This window comes from Saccopteryx leptura, chromosome 9 (genome assembly GCF_036850995.1).
Source record: "Saccopteryx leptura isolate mSacLep1 chromosome 9, mSacLep1_pri_phased_curated, whole genome shotgun sequence".
Classification (NCBI taxonomy): Eukaryota; Metazoa; Chordata; class Mammalia; order Chiroptera; family Emballonuridae; genus Saccopteryx; species Saccopteryx leptura.
Genome location: NC_089511.1, coordinates 38142746 through 38163357, shown reverse-complemented (window position 1 = coordinate 38163357; position 20612 = coordinate 38142746). Strand labels below are relative to the sequence as shown.

At 46.7% G+C, this 20612-nt stretch overlaps 1 protein-coding gene across 2 annotated transcripts in view; it reads right to left on the bottom strand.

Annotated features, from left to right (window-relative positions):
* The window catches only part of ANKRD27 (ankyrin repeat domain 27), a 72436-nt gene that overhangs the window by 43926 nt on the left and 7898 nt on the right, over window positions 1–20612 (bottom strand). For both annotated transcript variants that reach the window (XM_066349662.1, XM_066349663.1), the window contains exons 2-10: window positions 14114–14245; window positions 6304–6414; window positions 4435–4591; window positions 2811–2965; window positions 2319–2378; window positions 2181–2234; window positions 2020–2085; window positions 1850–1926; window positions 1084–1205 (exon numbers count right to left, since the gene is read on the bottom strand). In XM_066349662.1, the coding sequence (XP_066205759.1) occupies window positions 1084–1205; window positions 1850–1926; window positions 2020–2085; window positions 2181–2234; window positions 2319–2378; window positions 2811–2965; window positions 4435–4591; window positions 6304–6414; window positions 14114–14215 (904 nt within the window). In that variant the 5' untranslated portion in view covers window positions 14216–14245. The remainder of the gene's footprint in view (window positions 1–1083; window positions 1206–1849; window positions 1927–2019; window positions 2086–2180; window positions 2235–2318; window positions 2379–2810; window positions 2966–4434; window positions 4592–6303; window positions 6415–14113; window positions 14246–20612) is intronic.

The following is a 20612-nucleotide window of genomic DNA, read 5'->3' as shown; positions in this document are numbered from 1 at the left end:
AAAATTCAAACAGTATAAAAGAGCAAACCGTGACTGTCCCTCCCCGACCTGCCACCCAGTCTTCTTTCCCGGAGGTACTACTATCACTTCCAATGCTTCCCACGCTTCCCACACCGGCTTGAAGCCCAAGGTCACTGGCTTGAGCCCAAGGTCTATGAGACAGTCTCTGAACTTACTCCATATATATGGATATGCAGACATCCCCTCTTTCTGCATGTTGCTGGAAGTATACTGTACACACTCCTGTTTATTTCATTTAATACACTTTGAAGATAGTCCCCTATCTGCACACACATATCTGCCTTCTCATTACTTTTTTCTTGACTTATTTTGTTTTACCTTTTTTTTTCTTTGACAGAGAGAGAGTCAGAGAGAAGGATAGATAGGGACAGACAGACAGGAAGGGAAAGAGATGAGAAGCATCAATGATCAGTTTTTCGTTGCGACACCTTAGTTGCTCATTGATTGCTTTCTCATATGTGCCTTGACTGTGGGCCTTCAGCAGACCGAGTAACCCCTTGTTTGAGCCAGTGACCTTGGATCCAAGCTGGTGAGCTTTTGCTCAACCCAGATAAACCCGTGCTCAAGCTGGCAACCTCGGGGTCTCGAACCTGGGTCCTTCTGCATCCCAGTCCGACACTCTATCCACTGCGCCACCGCCTGGTCAGGCCCCCCCCCTTTTTTTTAACTGAGAGAAGATAGACAGGAAGGGAGAGAGATGAGAAGCTTCAACCTGTAGTTGCATTACTTTACTTGTTCATTGATTGCTTTCTCATATGTGCTTGATTAGGGGCTCAGGCCAAGCCAGTGACACCTTGCTCAAGCCAGTGAGTGACCTTGGGCTCAAGCCAAAGACCTTTGGGCTCAAGCCAGCAACCATGGGATTGTATTGATCCCGCACTCAAGCCAGAGATCCCATGCTCAAGCCAGTGACCTTGGGGTTTTGAACCTGGTTCCTCAGTGTCCCAGGTTAATACTCTCTCCACTGCACCACTGCCTGGGCAGGCCAGCCCTGCTTCTTAACAGACTTTTGCATCTGGATAGATGCGTGTACCTCTCCCCCGCCCCTCCCCCAGCACAAACCTCTTTGGCTTGGAGACTGTGTAATTAGCTGCACCACCTTTCGCAAACAAACCAACTTCTGTTGTGGGGAGGTACGTTTGTTCAGCTGAGCCAGTTCTCTTTTTGCACGAGGTATGTTGAAGCTATAACATAATTTGGCAAATGACAACTTAAAACCACAGTGTGAAGGCCCTTCTTTTCTGATCTAATAACGTACCTCTGACTTACATTTCTTAAAACAAACCATAATACTGAAAAATAAAAATAGAAACTCAGAAGCCATCTGACTTAAGTCAGTGGTAAAACACAACAGCTTTAAATGTGTCATTCAGGCTGCCCCGTGATATAGCAACAACAGAAAATTAGGAAAAAAACAAAAGTTCTTAGCCCCAGAGTGAAACAGCTGAAAGGCGGGACATTTTTTTATCCTAATGACACTTGTAATGATTCAAAAGGAAGTGCCTCTTGGGCAGGGTCCCATAAGACGGGCAGATGAGGAGGGACATCTGCACGTAGAACCCACCTGGGTGAGGTATGTATGTGCTCACCTGGAGCCCATTGTGTGAACCACAGCCCCGTTAGTTCCCACCCAGCTGGCACATGGGTGGACAGGTACAGGGGGGCGACAGTTACAAGTCATCCGCCAATGTCAGCCCTTCATCTTTGGTCAAAAATAACGGCACTGCTCCTCAGCACGAACCCCGTCAAACCAGCCTGCCACCACTGCTGCCGAGGGCCCTGCTTCGGGAGAAGGGCGCCCCGCCGCTGGCTGCAGTGCGGGCCTTACCTGAACTCAGGTTTCACACCAATATCTTTCTGCTGAAGATCTTGAAGGCTTCTTGTGATTTTGTTAAAGGCGGCATCCTAACAACAGATTTTAACAAAGCTTCAAATTTCTTCGAAAATATAGAATGAGGCTCTTCTATCCTGGGTGACTGATGAAGATTTAGAACCTACCTCGCTTGCCTCCATGGTCCCCACATATTTAAAGATCAGATCATAAATATCGTGCTGGATGTACATCTGTGAAGTCAACGGACCTCAGTTCAGGGCGGGGGGCAGCAAGGAGAGCCTGCAGCATGGCTGCCTTCCCTCCCCCGGCCGCCCTGGCCTCTTACCTCCACCGCCTGCTTCATCAGGTTCATCTGGGCCTCATGCCTGGCAAGCATTTTCTAGAAGACAAGAAAAGTACAGTTAAAGAGCTTGGCTTTGCATGTGGGAAAACACAATTCTGTTTTGAAAGCCCTGCTGCTTACCAAGTGAGAGTCCCTCAGAAGGTGCTGGAGGCATTTGGTGTAGAGAGCATTCACTGAGTCCTGTGCAACAGAGCAGAGAGGCAGGTCACCTTGTAATCTGAGGCCATAACACAAACCAGGACATGCAATGTGTCCTGGAGTGAAGAGAACATTTCACAAAATGTATTTTCTGGGTGACAAGCTATAAATGCTAATGTAAGCTTATCAATATCAATTGTGTGATTTTATTCAAATTATTTATTTTAGGTGTATATGCATTAAAGTAGAAAAAACCTCCCCTTGGGGTTAACACAGATAATACTCATTTTTATACTTCTCTGTGATTTTCAGGTTTTCTACAGTGACTTGTACTACTTTTACTGTTAGAAAGAAACTTTCAACAAAACTTCCAACAGTGGAGACAGCCAAGCTTCAGAGTGAACTGAGAGGGTCCCCGGCTCTAAACTGGCTCGTGACCAGGCGTGCCTGGCAAAGCAAGGCCCGGCTACTGACTATGTGGTGACGGAGGCTCTTTCTTTCACATTCCCTGAATGTTCTCCGGAAAGAGGCAATGTTTTTGTCGAATCTCTCCGAGTGTCTTCCCAAAAACTCTCTCACATCTTCGATGGTTTTCAGGGAAAAGGGATCTGAAGGTGTTGAAGACTCTTCTGAAAAAGAGACAGTGGATCAGGCTGACTGGAGCTTTTGCTGTTTCCTACCAGGGAAGTGCTACGTCCTTTGACCTGTTTGCCCAGGGTCTGGGGCCCCATCTTCCCAGGGGAAGAGGAGGATAACCTTATTTTAAGATATTGCCCACGGCCCTGGCCAGTTGGCTCAGCGGTAGATCGTCGGCCTCGCGTGCAGGAGTCCCGGGTTCGATTCCCCACCAGGGCACACAGGAGAAGCGCCCATCTGCTTCTCCACCCCTCCCCCTCTCCTTCCTCTCTGTCTCTCTCTTCCCCTCCCGCAGCCGAGGCTCCACTGGAGCAAAGATGGCCCAGGCGCTGAGGATGGCTCCATGGCCTCTGCCTCAGGCGCTAGAATGGTTCTGGATGCAACAGAGTGATGCCCCAGAGGGGCAGAGCATTGCCCCCTGGTGGGCATGCCGGGTGGATCCCGGTCGGGCGCATGCGGGAGTCTGTCTGACTGCCTCCCCGTTTCTAGCTTCAGGAAAAAAAAAAAAAGATATTGCCCAAAGCAGCCTAGTTACAGGACAACCCAGGGTCCAGAGAGCCTGGTCCTCCTGGAACCCTTTTCTGGGATAAAAACTGGACTGTTTGGGACCATGGCCATGACCTGTGAGGCTCTAGTGAAGAAGCCTGAGTCTAATTAGAAGAGCCTCGAGTGCATTTGACACAGTGCTGCCTCAATTTCCTGGAGCAACTGCAGAATTATTATTCATTAAAGATAATGAGGACCAACCCTGGCCAGTTGCTCAGTGGTAGAGCATTGGCCTGGCGTGTGGAAGTCCTGGGTTCAATTCGATTCCTGGTCAGGGCATACAGGAGAAGTGGCCATCTGCTTCTCTACTCTCATCCTCTCTTCTCCTCCTGAAGCCATGGCTCGAATGGTTCAAGCAAGTTGGCCCCAGGCAAGGAGGATGGCTCCATGGCCTCGCCTCAGGTGCTGAAATAGTTCGGTTGCTGAGCAATAGAGAAGCAACCCCAGATGGGCAGAGCATCAGCCTGTAGGGGTAGGGAGCTTGAGGATCCCGGTTGGGGCATATGCGGGAATCTGTCTCCACCTCCCTGCCTCCCCGCCTCTCACTTAAAAAAAGAAAAGATAATGAAATCTCAGAGGTCACACAGTGGGGTTAGGTGGGTAATAATGCTGTAATAGCTAGCCCTAAAGCTGAGGCCCAGAGACAAAGCTAGGACTACCACCTTGCACAACTCCAGGGAGCGACATCCACACTGAGTTCTATGTGAATACAGTGCAACCATACACAGCAGCCCAGGCCACACCTTAACTCAAGGAGACTTTCTGATTAAGTTCTATGGGGAATTATGTAAACAATTATGCAGGTTTCTAGTGGACTCCTAAATATTTTTTGAGATGTTTGTAGCAGTTATGTCAGGAGGAAGTTCAACAAATACATCTCTCCAAATCATGAGAAAGGGGTTTTCTCCCACAATACCTGAACTTTCTCTCTTTTCCAAAGGATGGGCTATACACAGTAGGCTGAAACTTTCTTCTTTTTCATTGTAGAAAGTTTCTTCAAAGAGAATGGGCACTGACAGAAGACAGGCAAAGCCAGCTCCTAATTTAATCCTGTTGCCTTGTATAACGACATCCTGGAACAAGAAAACCGTCACTGTACCACTAGCCAGTGGACCATCGACCCCTCTCAGCCTGGACCCCCATCCAACACATTACCCCACCCGCCCCTCCTCCCTCCAATGTGAGTTTGTACCAGCACCAGTACTATTTTGCTTTTTGATATGAAAATGTTTTTCTTTCCTCTGTGTTCAGCCTGTAGTTGTGACTACATAGTATCCTGATCCTTTTTAAATGTTGCAACAGAAGAAGCACTAAGCTGCTCCTTAGAGTAGCAGAAAACCAGCACCACCACCCCACCCCACCCCCGCCCCCAGGAAGGGGAAAGTAAGAAGGCTTTCTTATCTGAACACAAGACCAAAGTGACAAGTGCTGCAACATGGACGGGGCTGGACAATGCACTCTGGCTGTGGCCGGGTGTCCAGGGCTATGATAAGCCTGACTGCTCTGCTCTCTTTGTAGATTTGGGTACCCTGAAGAGAGCAAAAAAACTAACGAGGGACTGGCAGCTGTGGGAAGCGGATCCCTGACAGGAAAACAGTGGCACACTTCATGAGCCAGAGGGGCTGCTGCCCCCAAGCCAGCATCGGGGTCACTCCATGCCCCACTGGGCATCTCCCTCTGGCTGCTGGGTTAAAGAGGCCAAACTGGACCAATACTGGTGAGAAGGTAATGTGGCTCTTCCCCTGACCACGAGAGACTGTGGACAGTCCTGACTAGGAGTGTAACCTCTCTGTTTCCACATAAAAAAGTAGAAAATGCATGCCCCATTTAACAATGAAATAGACTGACATCATGTGCCCACTGAGACAGATAAAATACCCCGTGTGGAGGCATTCCTACCAAAATGCATAACTGCTAATATAATCACAAGGAAACATCAGAGAACTCACACTGAGGGAGAGTACACAACGCAAAACAAAAATGTCAACGCCACGAGAGACAGAGACAGACCGAGGGGCTCTACAAAGTAGAAGAAAACTAAAACTGCGTTCTGTGATCCTGGTTCTAAAAGAATAGTACTAGTGTAATTAGCATCCTTTGTATAAGAACAGTCTGTTGGAAGACCGTATTCAATTAGCGTTAAACTTTCTGAGTGTGATCACTGTGCTGTAGTTATGCAGGAAATACAAATTGAATTGTTTTGGAGTAAAGGGACATGGTTTCTGAAACGTTTTCTAAAAAAACTTCAGAAAAAGTAATAATAATGTGTATTATAGATATGTATGGTAATAAAATAAATGTGGCCAAAATGTTATTAGTTGACAATCTAGGGGAAGTATATGTGAGAATTCTTTGCACTTTATTGAAACTTATTGTAGGATTGAGATTATTTCAAAGCAAAGTTTAAAAAAAATTAAAAATTCACTGGATCTCTAATTTGTGGCCAAGAAACCAATGAGCTTTCAATGTCACAGGGATAAAAGGATATACCCTTTCTCTGACAGGGTCTCGATGATGAGGTGTTCCAGCGACACTCGGATGCATGGGCAGGAGCCCCGTGTGCTGAGGGAGAGACGCACAGCCCTCCTTCTCCAAGGCCGCTGCCAGGGCCCTGCTCAGCACTACCACCTCCTGTTTCCTCAGAGGCAGCGGGCAGTGGGCTGCTGTGTGTGTCAAAGCGATCCCTCAACATAGACGTGAAAGGGAGACAAGCAGGATTCTCTCCCCTCCGCCCCACCCAAACACTGAGTGAACAACCCTGGCTGAGCCGCAGAGAAACAAATACCTTTCCATTTAAGGTCTGAAAGTGTTCCTCCACTGGTATCAGAATATAGGACTCAAATTGACAAGTAGACTGAACATTGCTTGTCAGGCTTCCTTTGCAGGGTACCAAGACCTGGAAAAAAAATTAGGGTGAATACTAGACTAGAGAGATGTGTCGGTTATAACTACAGCAGAACAGGGTGTATCAAAACACTCCAGCTGGAATGGCTGTGGGGGCCTACTGGCAGAGAGAACGCCTGGAGGTCACTTACCAAGACAGTGGTGGGTTGCACCAGCTGAATTAGTCTGCTGTTGTAGTGATGGAGCCCAGGCAGTGGGAAGGGGCATGAGGCCTCTTACATCTGACACCTACAGATGAGAGGTGGGGGTTGCTCCCACCCCCATGGGGTCCCTCCCCACAGCTAGACCAGGTGCCCACTCAATCTTCAATAGACTCAGGAGCAAGTCCAGATGAAGAGAGGATAGTTTGCAAAGTATAGGCCAGTGTAACTAAAAAGTCACACGCAGCCTGACCAGGCGGTGGCGCAGTAGATAGAGCGTCAGACTGGGATGCAGAGTACCCAGGTTCGAGACCCTGAGGTCACCAGCTTGAGTGCGGGCTCATCTGGTTGAGCAAAAAGCTCACCAGCTTGGACCCAAGGTCGCTGGCTCGAGCAAGGGGTTACTCAGTCTGCTGAAGGCCCGTGGTCAAGGCACATATGAGAAAGCAATCAATGAACAACTAAGGTGTCGCAATGCGCAATGAAAAACTAATGGTTGATGCTTCTCATTTCTCTCCCTTTCTGTCTGTCTGTCCCTGTCTATCCCTCTCTCGGACTCTCTCTCTGTTTCTGTAAAAAAAAAAAAAAAAAGTCACACATAATCCCACCACCTAAATGATAAACATTGCACATGAAGACGGCTTCTTTCCCAACCTTTTTCTTTGCTTGTTTTTAGGCCTAGTTGTGATCATAGTTCATAACACAAGCCACCGAAACTCAATCATAGGCTGTCACCTCCACCAGACTCTCTCTTTGGGACAGATGCAATCTGAAACTTGAATTTTTAGTCTAACAGCGGCCACCTCACTGACCAGACACCAGCTTCTCAGCTCAATGGAACGACAGGGAGGACCGCAACTCAACACTGCCTACTGCCCTGGCACGTGCTCTGTTCTTGGCTCAGGGACTCATGTTTAAGAGGAATCTCAGACTCAAGTGTACCTGGGAGGAAGATGACCAAAGGGCTAAGTCCCTCAGGGCCCCATCTCCTAAAAGAGCCTAGCACAAAGCAAATGGCTTCTGTACTATTCCCAATGTACAGAAGAGGAAAGTGAGGCTTAAAGGAGTTAAATAACTTGTCCAGGGTCACATAACAGCCAGTGAGTGGCAGAGCCATAATCCAGATTTTTGTCACCTTTCTGACCACTGCCCATCTTGCTGCCTCCTGGAAGTCCAGCCCAGCTCTTGCTGGAGTTTCCTCTGCAAAGATACCGTGCAACCCTGGAGCCTTTGGGAGCAGCTGTCATCAGGTTAGAAAGAGCAGTGTGGTATGGTGAAAGCCAGAGGAAAAGGGGGTGAGGGTAGATGGAGGTGGGAAAAACGCGGTAAATGGGGACAGAAAGAGACTTTCATGGCAGTGGGCACACGATGCAGTGGCCAGATGATGTTTTGTTGAGTTGTACACTTGAAATCTGTATGGTTTTGTGAACCAATGTCATCCCGATAAATTCATTTTAAAAAAAGAGAGAAAGAAAGAGCAGTGTAGCCTTTCCCCCCACAGAGGGACACACCAACTCCTCACAGCAGAAAAGGGAGGCACTTCCTGGTAGATGAACTCAACCTTGTCTAGGAAGTAGCCTTGCCCTGATTCAAAAAGTCAAGATGGAATCAGATAAAGATCTAGATTTAACCACCAATTTCAGGAGTACGGAGAACAGAAGACCATGTTAAACACCAGCATTGGACTGAAATTGGCCAGAATGCAAGAAACTCCACAGGATAAATGACCTGGATCAGTAAACTGCAAAGAAAGAAAGAAAATGAGAAGAAAAAATGAAAAAGAAACATAAGAGTGCACATTAAGTATGTGCAGTTAACTTTGACTTCAGTTTAGCTCAATAAAGTTAGGAGAAAAAGAGACTTAAAAGACCAAACAATCTAATATAAGGTGTGGATTCTGAATCCTGATTTGAACAAACCAATTGCAAAACAAACAAAGAAAAATTATGAGACTATTTGGGAAATTTGAACAGTGACTAGATATTAAGACAATATTGAAGAATTATTGAGGAATATTCTAGTTGTGATAATGATATATGGCTATTTTTTTTTTAAAGTTTATTTAATGATTTTTAAAGAGAAAAGAGAGTAAGGAAGGGGGTGGAGAGGAGAAGAAAACACCAGCTTGCAGTAGTTGCTTCCCGTATGTGCCTTGATGGGGCAAGTCCAGGTTTCGAACTGGTGACCACAGAGTTTCACGCCGAATGCTTTACCGATTGCACCACACAGGTCAGGCTTGGCTATTGGTTTTTTTTTTTTAAAGAGTCCTTATCATTTAAAAATATATTCATAAATATTTACAGACAAAACTATATGGGCCCTGGCCAGTTGGCTCAGTGGTAGAGCGTCAGCCTGGCGTGCAGGAGTCCCGGTTCGATTCCCGGCCAGGGCACACAGGAGAAGCGCCCATCTGCTTCTCCACCCATCCCCCTCTCCTTCCTCTCTGTCTCTTCCCCTCCTGCAGCCGAAGCTCCATTGGAGCAAAGTTGGCCCGGGCACTGAGGATGGCTCTGTGGCCTCTGCCTCAGGCACTAGAATGGCTCTGGTTGCAACAGAGCAACGCCCCAGATGGGCAGAGTGTCGCCCCCTAGTGGGCATGCCGGGTGTATCCTGGTCGGGCGCATGCGGGAGTCTGTCTGACTGTCTCCCCGTTTCCAGCTTCAGAAAAATACAAAACAAAACAAAAAACTATATGACTATCTTATTTACTTTTCTGGGATTTGTTTCAAAATAATCCAGTGGCCAAGGGTGGAGGTCAGGAGGGGTAGAAATGATATGTCCACTGAACTGATCACTGCAATGGTGCATAATAATAGTTATAGTATTCTTTCTACTTTTATATGTTTGAAATTAAACATAAAAATTTTAAGTTTTAATAAAAATAAAATAAAATAAAAAAAAGGGAGGCTCTCAGGTACGAGTCTGAATTGAGAAACAACCTCAAGGCTCCCAGGAGGCCTTGGGGCAGCAGTGAGTATACAGAGAACGAAGAGTCTGCCACAGGCAAGGGAACATCGTGAACCAGACCTAGGGGGTGCGACACGCCAAGCAGAGAGGCCAAGAGATGAGCCCACTCTAGCTCTGTGGGTGAAGGAGTCACACAGTCCCATAGGAAGGGCCTCTTAGAAACAGGAACTTCTGAGGTGCTTGGGTGAACTCCACCCCAGTGGTGATTACATTCTATTTACCTGTTACGAAAGCTCTCCTCCTCCCTAACTTGCACAGAGTATGACTGGCTCCACTGCACTGTGTCCTCATTACCCAGCACACCGCTTGAAGTACAGTGGGTGCCGATCAATGTTTGCTGAGCGAATAGAGGGCCCTCCAATTTCAGGCAGACAATGCTGCCCAGAACATTTCACTGCAAGTAGACGCCAATGGCTGGTGCTCTGTGGCTCCCTCCATCTTCATCAGAGTCCTGAGTCATAGGATGGGGGTAAGCTAGGAAGCTGCCCAGGGAGGGAGAATCAAGGGCCTCAGGGGCTCTCACAGCCAGAGAGCCTCAGACTACTTCTAGAATAGATATCATGAAGTAGGCCATAACATGGGGACATACACGTTTCAAAGCTTAACAATAAACCTTTTTATTCTAGCTCCTTTATAAAAAACTTTTTTTTTGTATTTTTTTTAAAGATTTTATTTATTCATTATAGAGAGGGAAGAGAGAGAGAGAAGGGGGGAGGAGCAGGAAGCATCAACTTCCATATGTGCCTTGACCAGGCAAGCCCAACCGGCAACCTCAGCGTTTCCAGGTCGACGCCCCATCCACTGCACCACCACAGGTCAGGCTATAAAGAACTTTTAAAATAACATTAATTAAAAAGAAGATAATACAATAAAGGCAAGAATCAGCATAGACATGCACTCCAGGGTACACTCCGGACCCCACCAAGGGAGGGTTAGGCACTCCACGGGAACCTGAGATGACTTCTTTGCTGACATTCTTCTGTCCTACAAACAGCCTGTTTCCAGAATTTCCTGATGACATACTTTGTTCCCTAATCACCCATGTAATCCTGGAAACCCAGCACAGTGCCTGGCACATAGTAGATACTCAATCAATGTTTGTTGGCTGCATGTATAATAAATAAATCCTGAGATCTGGAATATGGATAAGAGTGCCCCTAGCTGGGCTGTCTAGGTATTTTACTTGAAAGTCAGTTCTCTGGAACATAATTATAAGACATGCTGCTAGGCTCCCTGGCTAGGTCTCAAAATCCTACCTATTCTATAACTAAAGAACCATTATTAAAGAACCACATTTAATCTCCATTTATAATTTTTGTTTTTCCTACAGTCAAATGAACCCACCCCCAATCTATTTGGGATACCTGCAGGACCCTCCCCTGGCTGCCCCATGGACAAGAAGAGCCCCGGGGGTGCAGCAGGCCTGCCAAACCTGCTCTGAAGAAGTCACAGTGTGTACTTAGCTAGGTGGTTCTAAGAAAAGCAGCGGCTATTAGAAGCAGTGTGTGAGTGTCACAGGCCTCTGTGATTGGGAAACAGGGAACATGGCAAAAAGAGCTTCCACTGTCCAGACAGAGAGCAAGAGGCTGGCAAGAGGCACCTGCCTGGATATGAAGGCATCCCCATCAAAGGAAGGCTTAGAAGGAAGTCAGACTCAAGCATAGGCTAGGTGGGGGAAGCACAAGCCACCACCCTTGGCTGCCACACACACTCATGTGAGGGCAAGGGGGCCCGTAAGCTTGGCTAACAGAGGTGTGCAGGGAGTTGACCCTAGGAGACACATATGTGTAGAAGTGATTATTTCACATCTTTTTGGACTCTGATCCCCAGGGCAAATTCAAAGGTGGCCAAATTTGGCCCAGTGGCCAAGCCCCATGGAAAGAAATTCAGCATTCAGCCACTGAGGCCATGGGATCCTTTAGAGTGGCAGGAAGGATAAGTGCTCTTCTAGAGGCAACTGAAGTCTTCTGTTTCCATTCAACCAATAGATGTGGATGAAGCACTGTTATGGATTGGACAGGGATGAGCCAGTGATCCTGTCACACAGCCAACAGAGGGCAGAAGTTAGCCAACAAACAACATCTGCCCAAGCTGAGCAGGACAACTCCTTCCCATCGCTGCTGGTTCCTGCTGAGAAGCTGGCCTCACTGATTCTCCAACTAAACAAGGCTGAGGAATTCAGTGCTGCCCTGTGTGGGCATAAGCAGCTCCTGTGGAGCTCATGGCTTTCGGGGGGGTTGGGGGGGGGTGCTGAGGTAAGCGCCTAGGGCACCAACTGGGAACTAGGGATGGTACAGTTTAAGAAGAATCTCCCACTCCTTAGTGCCCCTGAAAGGAAGGTGACCAAGATGCCAAGCAAGGTTCTCATTCAAAATCCTGCCTCTGCTCAAGTGAGCTCAAGTATGATGATTCCACTACCTGCAGCTGGAAAGGCACCTGCTGGGTGACAAGAAACTGTGCTAAGTGCTGGCACACAGTGGCAAGCGAGACAGACAGGTCCCACAGAGCTTACTCAGAAATCACAGCTTTCCAGAGTCTGGCCTTTTTGAAAAAGTATGAGCAAGGAACGTATGTTATCTAGACAGTACTTAAAAAATATCATAGAACAAAGACCGGAAGAAGTATTGCCCAAATTAGGTCAAGTCCTCCAAGTTAATATGATTGCTTTGCATCCCTAACTTTTTCTGTGACACTTAGCACAACTCTAATTTGTATATATTTGCCCAGAGTACGACCATCTCTCCCACGAGAATTTAAGCTCTGTAAGGATGAAAATGGTGACATATACTCATACTTTTTGCTGAACCCCCAGCATCAAATAGAGTGCCTTGCACAGAGTAGCATTTAATAGCTAGTGTGAAATAAATAGGTAACAATGAATGTCTTTTGGTGAGCTTTTATGAGATTTTTATTTTCTTCTTCAGCAACAGCTATATTCTCCATTTTTATTTTTTTTAATTTATTTTTTATTTTTATTTTTTTACAGAGACAGAGAGAGAGAGTCAGAGAGAGGGATAGATAGGGACAGACAGACAGAAAGGGAGAGAGATGAGAAGCATCAATTATCAGTTTTTCGTTGCGACACCTTAGTTGTTCATTGATTGCTTTCTCATATGTGCCTTGACCGCGGGCCTTCAGCAGACCGAGTAACCCCTTGCTCAAGCCAATGACCTTGGGTCCAAGCTGATGAGCTTTTGCTCAAACCAGATGAACTCGCGCTCAAGCTGGCGACCTCAGGGTCTCCAACCTGGGTCCTTCCACATCCCAGTGCGACGCTCTATCCACTGCGTCACTGCCTGGTCAGGCTATATTCTCCATTTTTAAAATCCAGAGCAAAAAATATTCTGGGAAAAATGTATGAATCACAAAACCAATCATAAAAACTGAAAGAGACTTCACAAAATCAGGCTTCTGATGGCATTGGGTGGGGTGATAGTGAAATAAGCCCATCAGAGAAAGACAGATACTGTATGATCTCACTTATATGTGGAACCTAATGAACACAATTCACTGATGAACAAAATAGAAACAGAGGCATGGACACACAGAATAGACGGACAGCAGTCAGAGGGTAGAAGGGTGAGGGGACTGGATGAAAGAAGAAGGGGTTAACCAAAACACAGAGATACATAGTAATTTTCCAGAGTGCAGTCACACCCCATGGCAAGAATAGTGGGAACACAGTAGGGAAGGGGACACACAGAGAGAACAGAAGACTCCTCAAGCAGAGGACGTGCAGAGGTGCTCACAGTGTCCTGATGTGTGTGTAAGGCAGCCTCCGAACTGGACAGACCTGTGGGATAGGTCCGCCTTCTTGCCAGGCAGCACGGGCCCCACCAGCAGGACACGGTTTCTCATAAACACGTCTCCGTTCCTGTTACCTGGCTGTCTGGGAAGGCTTTTGAGGTTGTGGACTCTTATTATAAAAGTTCTCTCGCCACAGTTCTTTCCCTTTAGGAAATGCCTTTGAAAGTGACATGTGAATGTATTCATACGCTCTCTTATTCTGTTTTTTGTTTTTTTTTAATTTATTGATTTTAGAGAGAGAGGAAGGGGGGATGGAAAGAGAGCAGGAGAAAAAGAAAGTGAGAGAGAGAGACATCAATTTGTTGTTCCACTTATTTATGTATCCATTGGTTGATCCTTGTATGTGCCCTGACCAGGGATTGAACCTGCAACCTTTGCATATTGGGATGATGCTCTGACCACCTGAGCTACCCAGCCAGGGCCATTCTCTTATTCTATACGAGTGAGCACTCACTTCACACACCAGGACTCGTGAGGCCCTGAGGGGGAATATGATTTTTGTCCTTGAGAAGCCCTCGTGGTCAACATGGAAACAAAAGAAACAGAGGTGAATACCATGAGACCTATGTCACATGGGCTGAGAGTTCAGAGAAAAGATTACACCCTGGGCAGGTATTTGTTCACATACCGAGCACATTCTGTGGCTTATAACGCTGAGTGGGCTTGTGGCTGACTCCCTCTAAACTTAACCAAAGTCTACTATGTGTCTGGCCTCACCAGCACTGCTTGGTCCATACCTAATGGAAAAAAGACAACCCTCAGAACTGATACACTTACAATGCCATGAATTTGGGCCACCTTGTTGCACAGGTCAGGACGCCACTTTTGAAGAGCCAGATAAAAAGGATTTTTCAGGAGATCTTCATCATAAAGAGCCATATGGACTTCAGATGGGGCAAAGCGAGACTCCTGAAACAAGGGAAGAAAAGGCAATAAATGACCGCTTTCAGATTTATATAACACATGAAAGTCTTGATCTGGCTATTTCTTTTTCTTTTTTTGTATGTGTGTGACAGAGAGAGAGGCAGAGAGAGGGACAGATTAGGACAGACAGGCAGGAAGGGAGAGAGATGAGAAGTATCAATTCTTTGTTGTGGCTCCTTAGTCTGTTTAGTTGTTCACTGATTGCTTTCTCTAATGTGCCTTGACTGGGGGCTAAGCAAGTGACCCTTGCTCAAGCCAGTGACCTTGGGCTCCAGCCAGCAACCATGGGGTCATGACTATGATTCCATGCTCAAGCCAGTGACCCCACATTCAAGCTGGTGAGCCCGCGCTCAAGCCGGTGACCTTGGGGTTTCAAACCTGGGTCCTCCGTGTCCAATTCTGACGCTTTATCCACTGTGCCACAGCCTGGTCAGGTGATCTGGCTATTTCTAAAAACCATTCCTGACACATATAGTATTCTACCCTATAGACCTAACACCCCCGCAGGAAATAGTAAAGATAAATAGTGAGAGGAAGGGAGATAGAAAGATAGACTCCTGCATCCGCATACACCCAACCAGGATCCACCCAGCAACTCATGCCTGGGGGCTATCCTCTGCCCATCTGGGGCCATGCTGGCAACAGAGCTATCTAATTTAGCACCTGGGTGGAGGCTCCATGGACCTATCCTCAGCGCCTGGAAACCTGTGCACTCAAACCAATCAAGCCATGGCTGCAAGAGCAGGAGAGGGAGAGAGAGGAGAGTGGGAGGGAGGGAGAGGGAGGGAGAGGGAGACAAGGGGGAAGGGGAGGAGCTGGAGAAACAGATGGTTGCTTCTCCTGTGTGCCCTGGCCAGGAATCGAACCCAGGACTTCCAAATGCCAGGTTTATGCTCTACTGCTGAGCCAACTGGTCAGGGCCACCATCAATTCTAAAGTGACTTTATTTTTTTACTGTTTAAATGTATGAATTATGTTCAGAAAATTCAACTCCAGGTCATTGCAAATGTAAAAAATGACTCTTTTGAGAATATTCTACATGACCAAAATTATGACACTTTAAAGAAACACAATGTATTTTTTTATGTTTATTTTATTTATTTTTGAGGGAAAGGGTTTGGGAGAGAGAGAGAGAGACAGGAACATCAATCTGTTCCTGTATGTGCCCTGACCGGGGATCAAACTCACAACTTCTGTGCTTTTGGACGATGCTCTAACCAACCAAGCTATCCAGCCAGGGCACATATATTTTTAATTAAATATTTTAAGCATACAGAAAAGTACAAAGTAAAAATAAAAAGTACCACTCAGAATTACCAACTCTTACAGTTTGTCATACTTGCCTCAGATTTTAAGAGAGAGTGTATGAGAGTAGACCAGAACCCCCACTGTGCCTCGCCCGGACCCCACTCTCTCCTCCTCTTCCAGAGGCCACCTCGATCCTGGAGTTGTTTTATGTCCTTCTTGCTCATGTTACTATTCCTTTAATACTTAGGCATTCATAAATAATCTAGAATATTGTTTCATGTGATTCAAAATTTACATAAATAGGGCAGATTATAAGTATTCTGGAACATACCCTTTTCAATCAAATTTACGTTTGCAAGTTCTGTCTATGCTGACCCATACAGGTCTCACTCACTCACTGATTTCTGTATAGTATCTTTAACTAAACATGACACAATTTATGTACAGTATCTAATATTCTATATTTAAGTTACTTCCACATTTCCAATATTACAAACAATGGTGGAACAAACACTATACCTTTATGTGTCCCCTGAGCACACATCTAGGAATGTCCCTAGGTGGCACTGCAGGGTGCACCCACCTGAACTATCACCAGATGCTGGCAATGCTGGACTGCTTTCTAAACTTCCTTGAAAAGTCCACGAGCCTGACCAGGCGGTGGCGCAGTGAACAGAGCATCGGACTGGGATGCAGAGGACCCAGGTTTGACACCCTGAGGTTGTCAGCTTGAGCATGGGCTCATGTGGTTTGAGCAAAGCTCACCAGCTTGGACCCAAGGTAGCTGGCTCGAGCAAGGGGTTACTCGGTCTGCTGAAGGCCCGCGGTCAAGGCACATATGAGAAAGCAATCAATGAACAACTAAGGTGTCACAACGAAAAACTAATGATTGATGCTTCTCATCTCTCCGTTCCTGTCTGTCTGTCCCTATCTATCCCTCTCTCTGACTCTCTCTCTGTCTCTGTAAAAAAAAAAAAAAAAAAAAGTCGAGCATTCATTCCCCTTCCTCACATCCCATCCTAGCTAACAATTCTTAGTATTGTCAAGTTATCTCACTTCTGACATGAGTATATAATAGTATTTCATTGTTTTTATAATTGCATTTATCTAATGAAGTTGAACATTTCCTTATGTTCTATAAAATACCTTATCATGTCTTTTGCTAATTTTTTCTAATGAGCTGTTGTCCTCTTTCTCATGATTTATAGTTCTTTATAGTATATCTGGACACTGAAAGATGTTGCAAATATCTTCTCCCAATCTGCAATTTGTCTTTTTGTTTTTTCAAATGGGTGTTTTCAAAAACTGAAGTGTTTGATTCTTATGTAGCTGAACTTGTCAATCTTTGCCTTAATAGATCAGAGCTTTTTTGATTTTAGGGAATCCTATCATCTGGCATGCCCCTTTGAAAAGTGATTTAACCATTCCTCCAATCAGAAAGTGGTATCTACTTCCTTACCCCTTGAATCTGAGCCCATGGTTTGCTTTAACCAACCAACAGACAGAACTGATGCTCTGTGATTTCTGAGTGTCAGCCTCAACAAGCCTTGCAGATTCCACTCTCATTTCTCATTCTCTTGGTGTCCTGGGACCACCAGGCTATCAAGAAGCCATGGTATAAAAGACCATAAAGACTTGCCTGACCAGGCGGTGGCACAGTGGACAGAGCATCGGACTGGGATGCGGAAGGACCCAGGTTCGAGACCCCGAGGTCATCACCTTGAGCGCGGGCTCATCTGGTTTGAGCAAAAGCTCACCAGCTTGAACCCAAGGTCGCTGGCTCGAGCAAGGGGTTACTTGGTCTGCTGAAGGCCCGCGGTCAAGGCACATATGAGAAAGCAATCAATGAACAACTAAGGTGTCGCAACGTGTAATGAAAAACTGATGATTGATGCTTCTCATCTCTCTTTGTTCCTGTCTGTCTGTCCCTGTCTATCCCTCTCTCTCTGTCTCTGTAAAAAAAAAAAAAAAAAAAAAAAAAATGTTTAGCCTGACCAGGTGGTGGCGCAGTGGATAGAGCGTTGGACTGGGATGTGGAAGGACCCAGGTTCGAGACCCCGAGGTTGCCAGCTTGAGTGCGGGCTCATCTGGCTTGAGTAAAGAGCTCACAGCTTGGACCCAAGGTCGCTGGCTCCAGCAGGGGGTTACTCGGTCTGCTGAAGGCCCATGGTCAAGGCACATGTGAGAAAGCAATCAATGAACAACTAAGAAGTTGCAACGCGCAAAGAGAAACTGATGATTGATGCTTCGCATCTCTCTCCGTTCCTATCTGTCTGTCCCTGTCTATCTCTGCCTCTGTAAAAAAAAAAAAAAAAAAAAGTTTTAAAAAAAAGGCCCTGGCCGGTTGGCTCAGCGATAAAGTGTCGGCCTGGAGTGCGGGAGTCCCGGGTTTGATTCCCGGCCAGGGCTCACAGGAGAGGCGCCCATCTGCTTCTCCACCCCTCCCCGTCTCCTTCCTCTCTGTCTCTCTCTTACCCTCCCGCAGCCGAGGCTCCATTGGAGCAAAGATGGCCCGGGCACTGAGGATGGCTCCGTGGCCTCTGCCTCAGGCACTAGAATGGCTCTGATGCAAGCCCCAGAGGGGCAGAGCATCGCCCCCTGGTGGGCATATCGGGTGGATCCCAGTCAGGCGCATGCGGGAGTTCTGTCTGACTGCCTCCCTGTTTCCAGCTTTGGAAAAATGAAAAAAAAAAAAAAAAAAAAAAAAAGAATAGAGAAGCCCAGGTGGTTCAGAGAGCACAGTCATTCCACCAGCTGAATGCAGCCATGTGAGTGAGTCCAGGTGAAACTAGCAGAAGAACCTCCTGCCTCTCCAGAGAACAGCAGGAAGTAATAAATTGTGGCCATTTTACGCTCGTAAGTTTTGGGCTGGTTTGTTATGCAGCTAAGGCTATAACTGAATGTAGAGTCTTCCCAACATCAAAGTCATAAAAATAGTCCCCACAATTTTTTTCCTACAATTTCTAAGAATCTTAAAAATTTTCATTTTTAAGTTGTAAATTCATCTTTATTTTTATATATGCTATAAATCAGACATCTAATTTAATCTTTTTCCATATGGCAAACTGTTGTACTCTGTTTGGGTTGCTATGACAGAATATCATAGACTAAGTTTCTAAACCAGTATTTTTCAACTTCCAGTCCATATACTGGTGTCAATCTGCGAAAGCATTAACCGACCTGTGGTGGCGCAGTGGATAGTGTAGACCTTGAATGCTGAGGTCCCAGGTTCAAAACCCCAAGGCTGTCAGCTTGAGCTCAGGCTCACTAGCATGAGTGTGGGGGTTGCTGGCTTGAATGTGGGATCATTGAGATGATCCCATGGTCACTGGCTTGAGCCTAAGGTCGCTGGCTTGGCTGGAGCCATCCCCCATCAAGGCACATATGAGAAGCAATCAATGAAAAACTAAAGTGCTGCAACTATGAGTTGATGCTTCTCATCTCCCTTCCTGTCTCTCTCACACACACACACAAAAGTTAACCATCTGGGCCCTGGCCGGTTGGCTCAGTGGTAGAGCGTCGGCCTGGCGTGCAGGAGTCCAGGGTTTGATTCCTGGCCAGGGCACACAGGAGAAGCACCCATCTGCTTCTCCACCCCTCCCCCTCTCTTTCCTCTCTGTCTCTCTCTTCCCCTCCCGCAGTCAAGGTTCCATTGGAGCAAAGATGGCCCGGGCGCTGAGGATGGCTCTGTGGCCTCTGCCTCAGGCACTAGAATGGCTCTGGATGCAACAGAGCAACGCCCCAGATGGGCAGAGCAACGCCTCCTGGTGGACATGCGGGTGGATACTAGTTGGGTGCATGCAGGAGTCTGTCTGACTGCCTCCCTGTTTCCAACTTCAGAAAAATACAAAAAAAATAAATAAATAAATAATAGGCCCTGGCCGGTTGGCTCAGCGGTAGAGCGTCGGCCTAGCGTGCGGAGGACCGGGGTTCGATTCCTGGCCAGGGCACACAGGAGAAGCACCCATTTGCTTCTCCACCCCTCCGCCACGCCTTCCTCTCTGTCTCTCTCTTCCCCTCCCGCAGCCAAGGCTCCACTGGAGCAAAGATGGCCCGGGCGCTGGGGATGGCTCTGTGGCCTCTGCCTCAGGCGCTAGAGTGGCTCTGGTCGCAACATGGCGACGCCCAGGATGGGCAGAGCATCGCCCCCTGGTGGGCGTGCCGGGTGGATCCTGGTCGGGCGCATGCGGGAGTCTGTCTGACTGTCTCTCCGTTTCCAGCTTCAGAAAAATTAAATAAATAAATAAATAAATAAAAATAAAAACTGCAACAATTAAAAAATAATAATAATAATATAAAAAAAAAAGAAGGAGGATAGAGTTTCAACATAAATTTTTGGGGAGGGCATAACAATAAGCTAATTGTCCCATCATTTTTTTTTTTTTGTATTTTTCCAAAGCCAGAAATGGGGAGGCAGTCAGACAGACTCCTGCATGCGCCCGCCCGACCGGGATCCACCCGGCATGCCCACCAGGGGACGATGCTCTGCGCATCTGGGGCATCGCTCTGTTGTGACCAGAGCCACTCTAGTGCCTGAGGCAAAGGCCACAGAGCCATCCTCAGTGCCCGGGCCATCTTTGCCCCAATGGAGCCTCGGCTGCAGGAGGGGAACAGAGACAGAGAGAAAGGAGAAGGGGAGGGGTGGAGAAGCAGATGGGCGCTTCTCCTGTGTGCCCTGGCCGAAAATCGAACCTGGGACTCCTGCACGCCAGGCCGACACTCTGCCACTGAGCCAACCAGCTAGGGCCTGTAACTTTAAATTTTATAGTAGCCACATAAAAGGGGAAATTAATTTTAATAACATATTTTATTTACTGTAATAAGTCTAAAATATTACACTTTCAACATGTAATCAATATTTTAAAGTTATTAGGCCCTGGCCTGGTAGTTCAGTTGGTTAGAGCACTATCCCAATACCAAAGCCATGAGTTCAATCACCAGTTAGGGCACATACAAAAATCAACCAATGAAAACATAAAAAGTGGAACAAATTTATGTTATTTTTCTCTCTCTCTCCTCCTTCCTCTCTCTCTAAAAATCAATTTAAAATTTTAAAAACTGACCTGTGGTGGTGCAGTGGATAAAGCATTGACCTGGAATGCTG